Source organism: Microtus pennsylvanicus, chromosome 9, assembly GCF_037038515.1.
Source record: "Microtus pennsylvanicus isolate mMicPen1 chromosome 9, mMicPen1.hap1, whole genome shotgun sequence".
NCBI lineage: Eukaryota > Metazoa > Chordata > Mammalia > Rodentia > Cricetidae > Microtus > Microtus pennsylvanicus.
In genome coordinates this window covers 15,745,559-15,751,558 of record NC_134587.1, presented here as the reverse complement: position 1 = coordinate 15,751,558, position 6,000 = coordinate 15,745,559, and the positions used below count along the sequence as shown (strand labels likewise).

The 6,000-nt window shown below is 41.1% G+C and overlaps 1 protein-coding gene across 3 annotated transcripts in view; it reads right to left on the bottom strand.

Moving 5' to 3' along the window:
- Window positions 1-336: 336 nt before the first annotated feature.
- Ttc21b (tetratricopeptide repeat domain 21B) overlaps window positions 337-6,000 on the bottom strand; it is a 60,061-nt gene continuing 54,397 nt past the window's right edge. Inside the window, exons 28-29 of one of the 3 annotated variants that reach the window (XM_075984997.1) lie at window positions 2,197-2,264; window positions 337-820 (exon numbers count right to left, since the gene is read on the bottom strand). In XM_075984997.1, the coding sequence (XP_075841112.1) occupies window positions 743-820; window positions 2,197-2,264 (146 nt within the window). In that variant the 3' untranslated portion in view covers window positions 337-742. The remainder of the gene's footprint in view (window positions 821-2,196; window positions 2,265-6,000) is intronic. The other 2 variants (XM_075984999.1, XM_075984998.1) reach the window with 2 other exon arrangements.

The window sequence follows — 6,000 nt, the reverse complement described above, 5'->3', positions numbered from 1 at the left end:
CCCACCCTTCTCAGCAGACCTGTGCCTCAGACCCATCAGATACAAAGACTGGGATACGTCAGACTCAGTCAGTCCTGGGGCTTTTGGGTAAGAACTGCTGGGCTACTTATTTAAACAGGTTTCAGAAACTGGCCATTTAATATTGCACTAGCTTTGAGAGTAGGAAGCACAAACATGACAAAGCGAGGCAAAGCATGCTTTCAAACTTTTCCAGGAAAGGTTTTTCTAAGAAATGCCATTTCCTCTAATATGTAACACTGCAAATTGTCCTGTGAGATTATCTTTATTCTACAAAACAATGCATCTTTTGAGTTCTGAGAAAAATGTAAACCAGATATTGACAAAAATTTTTATTAAAATATACATTTAAATTTTTTTATAAATTACATGAGATTATATCATAAACTATAATAAAAATCAACAGATAACTACAGACTTTAAATAGGATTGTTGAAAATCTAATGCTCTTTAGAAAAGATATAACACCTAGACCTTAACAAAAATATCCTCTGGAGACAGGAGCTAGCCTTTATCACAGAACTCCCTCCTCTGCGGCTAACGGAAGAGGAGAGCCGGCTCTCACCCAGCCTCTCCACCAGCAAACACCACAGAAGATGTTCATCCGTGGACAGCAGCAGCCTCTGCTGGAGAAGGGGGAGACAGGCTTCTGTGACCATGTCAGCTGGAGCTGTGTGACTTCCTCGCCCCCTCCTGCTCAACAGCTCAAAGGAAATAATCATTTTCAAGGTCTTAAAGATGCACGGGCCTTATCAAGTATATCCTTTCTGATTTTGGGGTAAGCTGGATGCGCTTCAAGAACCTGGGAAAAAAAGCCAAAATAACTTGTAAAGAACGGTTGAGAATGAGGAACCACGACTCTTACTATAAACGGGCATTACGGCCAAGAGGTCACTGTATTAACACCATAATTGTAAGATTGCAAAGGCGACCACAGCTGTAGTGGTGACTCATTTAGATGAGCAGGTAAAAGCAGCAGAATATGGAACCACACATGGAAACATCCCATACACGCTTCCTAAACAGATGGCTTAGAGGGCAACTTGAAATACTTCTGTAACTCAGCTACTTCAGATGGCTAACAAACCCTGGGGGATGAAGTTACAGGGAGCATGCATCAGCTTTCCCTGGACTGTTGGAACACTCAGATTCTGGGAATACCATGTCTAAGCGTGAGGTGCTACTGGTTTAAAAAGACAGAGCTCTACCAGTGACCCTAACATGCACTAGGATGCATAGCCTTGCTTGCTCCCTAGTGGGAGTCTAGAGCACATTTGTAGCTTCCACAGTTACCTTAGTGAGAAACGCTCTTACAGATAAAGCAGTCAACCGTAGTCCCCTCCCCAGATGTTCACTACAGCAGTGTGGGAACGTAACTATCTGATCAAAGGGACCTGAAACCATTTTAAAGAGCTTATTCTGGAACTCTTGCTTGCATGGAGGATCATGAGACATGGCAGGCCCAAAGGAGCTGTGGAAATTCTAAACCTGGAAAGAACTTAAATATGCTATTTTAATTGTGGGGTTTTAATGGAATGAAATGCAGAAGTACTTTTTATAGAGTAATCTTATCTGTAATTTACAAATCAAAATTCTCTAATAAATAGATTCAAATATATTCACAAAAGGTTCCACTTCAAATAACGACCTGGGAAACCAGTACTATCTTCACATGTGTGCCTGGTGCTGCAGAGGCCAGAAAGGATGGTGGGGGCCCCCTGGACCTGGAGTTACAGGTGGTTGAGGGCTGCACATTAGCGCTGGCAACCAAACCTGAGCCCTCAGCAAGAGCAGCAGACATTCCTAACTGCTGAGTCATCTTGCCAGGCCTTCACATATCTTCCAAGTTGGCTTTTGTTTAACATGTTTTCCCTACTAGCTTTTGTCTTTAAAATGACACAAACACTTTACTACTTGAAGTCCAATCATAAACACGTCCTTGTTTTAAATAAACTTATTTTCTAAATTTTGAGCTGACACTGATAATTTCTCCACAATTTATTTAATAAACTAGCTAAAGGACTGCGTTTGTCTATTGCTTTCGATTGGATTACATTTTGCGAGTAAAAGAAACTTGTCCATCTGTACTTTTGAGTTATGAGCCCTAGCCTTTAAGAGCCGAGTCATCTCTCCAGCCTCCATCTGTACTAGCAAAGAAACTGCAATTTAAGCATTTACCTGGTGACAAATGTCAATTGCATCCACATATCGTTTTGCTTTTAAGTAGTTAAATGCCAATTTGTAACCTGTTAAGACAAAAAAATGATACAGTGGTATATGCTTTTTCCCTTCCTCTTTTGTTGACTCATTAGAGAAGCCCAAGGGAGGCTGTTGGCCAAACTAGCACAGAGAAGTGACATGGTATTAGAAAATGAAGGGAAATTAAGACGTGGAAACAGAAAAGAGCAAAGCTAAAAAAAGGATTGCAGTGAATACCTGTTGGGAGAGACACTGCACAGTGTACTGAAAAGGTCTCATTGGTTTCAGGTTACAGTAAAAACTCATCAAAAGGCAGTAAAAAAACACCATACCCACTAATTTTTATGGTACAGGTTCATTTTGTTCTTATTAGGGAAACTGATTTCTGTAGCCAACCTTCTATTAGGAGAGGAAGTACCTTATTTAAGCAATTGGATGAGTCAATGAGTAATTTCAGACAGAGAGAGATTCCAGTCATGAGCCAATCCCAGAAAGTTATAGCAGGAGTCTAAACCACAGGAAGAGGGTGTTGCGGTGTTTGAAATGGAAGGGTAAGGCCTAGGCTGAGCTGGCTGGGAATCAAAAACACTTTCTCTTTCAGGTGGGGGTGAGAGGGGGATGATTACATTTGTCAAGACCAGTGAGTGGTAAGACACAGAAGAAACAAACCCCCTTCAGAGTCCTTGCTTAGAAAACAGCAAATCAGAGAGCAGCGCAGGTGATTTGTCATCAGATGTCCAATTAATGAACTCTAAGTCTTGTCACAATTATGCACACAGAAATGCCACTCTTCCAGTGTTGACAACTGCAAGTTTTAAGACACTCGAAATGATTATTGCTCTCCTACAAGAACTTCAAGAAAAAGAAAACTAAGATTACAGTCTTTCCACTTCCTCTTCCACAATGGTCCCTGATGTGGGATTCCCCGCTCTATGCTGTGAATATGTTTTATTACCACTGGTTAATAAAGAAGCTGCTTTTGGCCAATGGCTTAACAGAGTAAATCCATGAGGGAAACCCAAACAGAGATGGAGCAAGAAAGAGTAGGTGGAGTCAGAGAGATGCCATATAGCCACTGAAGGAGACAGACAGCTTGGGAACTTTATCAGTAAGCCATGAGCCTCGTGGTAAAATACAAAATAATACAAAAGTGTTAATTTAAGATGTAAGAGCTAGCTAGAAATATGCTTAAGCTATTAGCCAAATTGTATTGTAATTAATATAGTTTTTGTGTGAATATTTCGGGTCTGGGCAGTGGGGAAACAAACGAGCAGCCTCGGCCTACAGGTCCCCAAGTTCTGGGAGGAGAGGGTAAGTATCGATGCCCAGTTTAGAGCTGAGCATTTCTCATCCTCTCATTACCTGCACCATGGCCACTTGTGAGTTTCTGAGTCACCATCTACTGCAAATAGAAACTTCTCACATGAGGGTTCAGAGGTGCATTAATGTATGGTCATAGCAATAAGCCATTCACTAGGAGTCAGTTTAATACTCTGGCCATTTAGCAGAATAATCTAATAGGTTCTCCTTTAGGGTCTATGGCATGCTAACCACGCCCAGTGAGAAAGTTCACTTCCTGTTACCTGCAAGGTGTAGAATGTTCAGCTCCTTCTCCAGCACCATGTCTGTCTGCATGCCACCGTGTCCTGCCATGGTGATGATGGACTAAACCTCTGAACTGTAAGCCACCCAATTAAATGTTTTCCTTAAGAGCTGCTATGGTCATGGTGTCTCTTCACAGCAATAGACCACGAAGAGAGTGACTACTTTGGAATCACAGGCACACTGCCTGAGTTTTTGGTTTTCTTAACTATTATTATTAAACAATTATTAACCTCTCATAGTATAATTATACTTGCTTTTGTTTTTATTTATGGCTATGGGTGATGGTTCATGTGTGATGTGCACTACTTGCATGTCTGGTTCCAGCAGAGGCCAGAAGAGGAAGTCAACTCCCCTAGAACTGGAGATACAGATGGCTGTAAGCCATCCTGTGGGTGCTGGGAACAGAGCCTGGGACATCTGGAAGTGCATCTAGTACTCTTCACTGCTGAGGCATCTCTCTAGTCCCTCTTTGTGCAATTTTAAAGATTATATGGTAATTTTATTATGGAATGTTTTTAAAAATTTTGGAGTACCACATAAATAATAGCACTTTTTTTTCTGACAAACTCTATATTAAAAACCATGACTTGAATGTTGGAAGTCAATAAGGTTATCTTGAACAAAAGCAAAATGAGAAAGGAAATAAAGGGCTAGAAAGCACAGCGAACATGTACAATACAGGCATGTAACATCTCTCAAAGTGTGCACAATCAATTATAGGGCAAGCAGGGGAAAGGAAAAGCGAACCAGCAGTCTAGCGGCTGCCATGTAACCTGAGCATAGGTGTGAGTGGGTCATTCCCTCACGGGCTCTCAGTTCCTAGTGCTCTTCTAGTTAAAATATTATCTCATTTTAAATGTGTTCTTGTGCATAGTTAGACAAGGTATGCAACTATATATATTAAATGTGAATATTTACATTTAATATATATAGTTGCATATCTATCTTGGTGCCATTTGCAGTGACAGCACCCGATTCTGAATGCTATGGAAACAGTATGTAGATTTCAGGGATCTCTTGACAAGTGAAAGAGAAATGCACCGTATATTTGGCCAGTCAGACTGGAGGAGTGGATACAGTGACAGCTGGAAAGGGGAAACAAAATAATTGAAAATGTCGGAGGAACAGCTATGAAAGGAACGCTGGGACAGCTGCCAAGATCATTTATAAACTACAATAATGTAAGGAAAAGCTGGCGGGCTGGAGGCTCTGTGTTTTCAGAAGCTTTCCAAGGAATGGAGTATATAAATAACTTGGAAACATCTTACTCTGGAATAAATTATCAAAATTATTTATATTTTGTGGGTATTTAGAAATTTACATGTTACAAGGCGACTCTACCTCATGTGATGTATAATATGAAATGGAATGAAAACTTCTAAACAATCTTTAGTTCCTGCACTTTGTCTAATCCTGAAGACACACAAGTCAGGGCCGAGCTCCACAGACGGCACTGAGTGAAGGAAGAAAGTCTGACTACAAGTCAAACCCACCACACAGCTGTTACAGACTGGGGCCATCGCAGGCTAAGCTAATAATAACTTGAAATTGCCTAATCTAATGAAAACATCAACACCTTTATACTCACAATGAGCCAAACCATATTTAGAAACACATTGACATGCAGTAAAGCAGATCCAAAGGGACCTAGCAAATAAAAAAGCAGTTTTACAGGCTTTGTGGCCACAGAAACTTTCTCCATCACTCTCAACTATAAAAAGTTCGCCAATGTTTTAAGGGAGTGTAGGTGAAGTCTGCTTAGCAGTTTCAAAAGACAATGTCAAACGGGAAAGGTGACAGAAAGTACCTGAGGGTCACATCAGGAGGAAGTTCCACTGGAGGCCGTCCTCTGTGAGAGGGAAGGACACCAGACACCACAAGACAGATCTGCACTGCTTCAGTGAACCAGACTCAGCTCAGTGGGAGGAACCTCATTACCAGGAGGCTGAGGCTGGTCACTGAGCGCACTTCTGATGTCACCCAACTGTTCAAAGACTCTAGACTGACAGTCTTCAAGCAAGAGTCTACAGACACAACTAAAGATGGTTCTAGATGCTTAGAGTAACGCAGCCCTTTGTAACACCCCAAAATTGTACTTGAATGTTAAAAGGCTTTAGAAGATCAACAAAAGAAACGTAGGTGATGATCGAACGTAAGATTTGCGTAGTTTATTTGGCA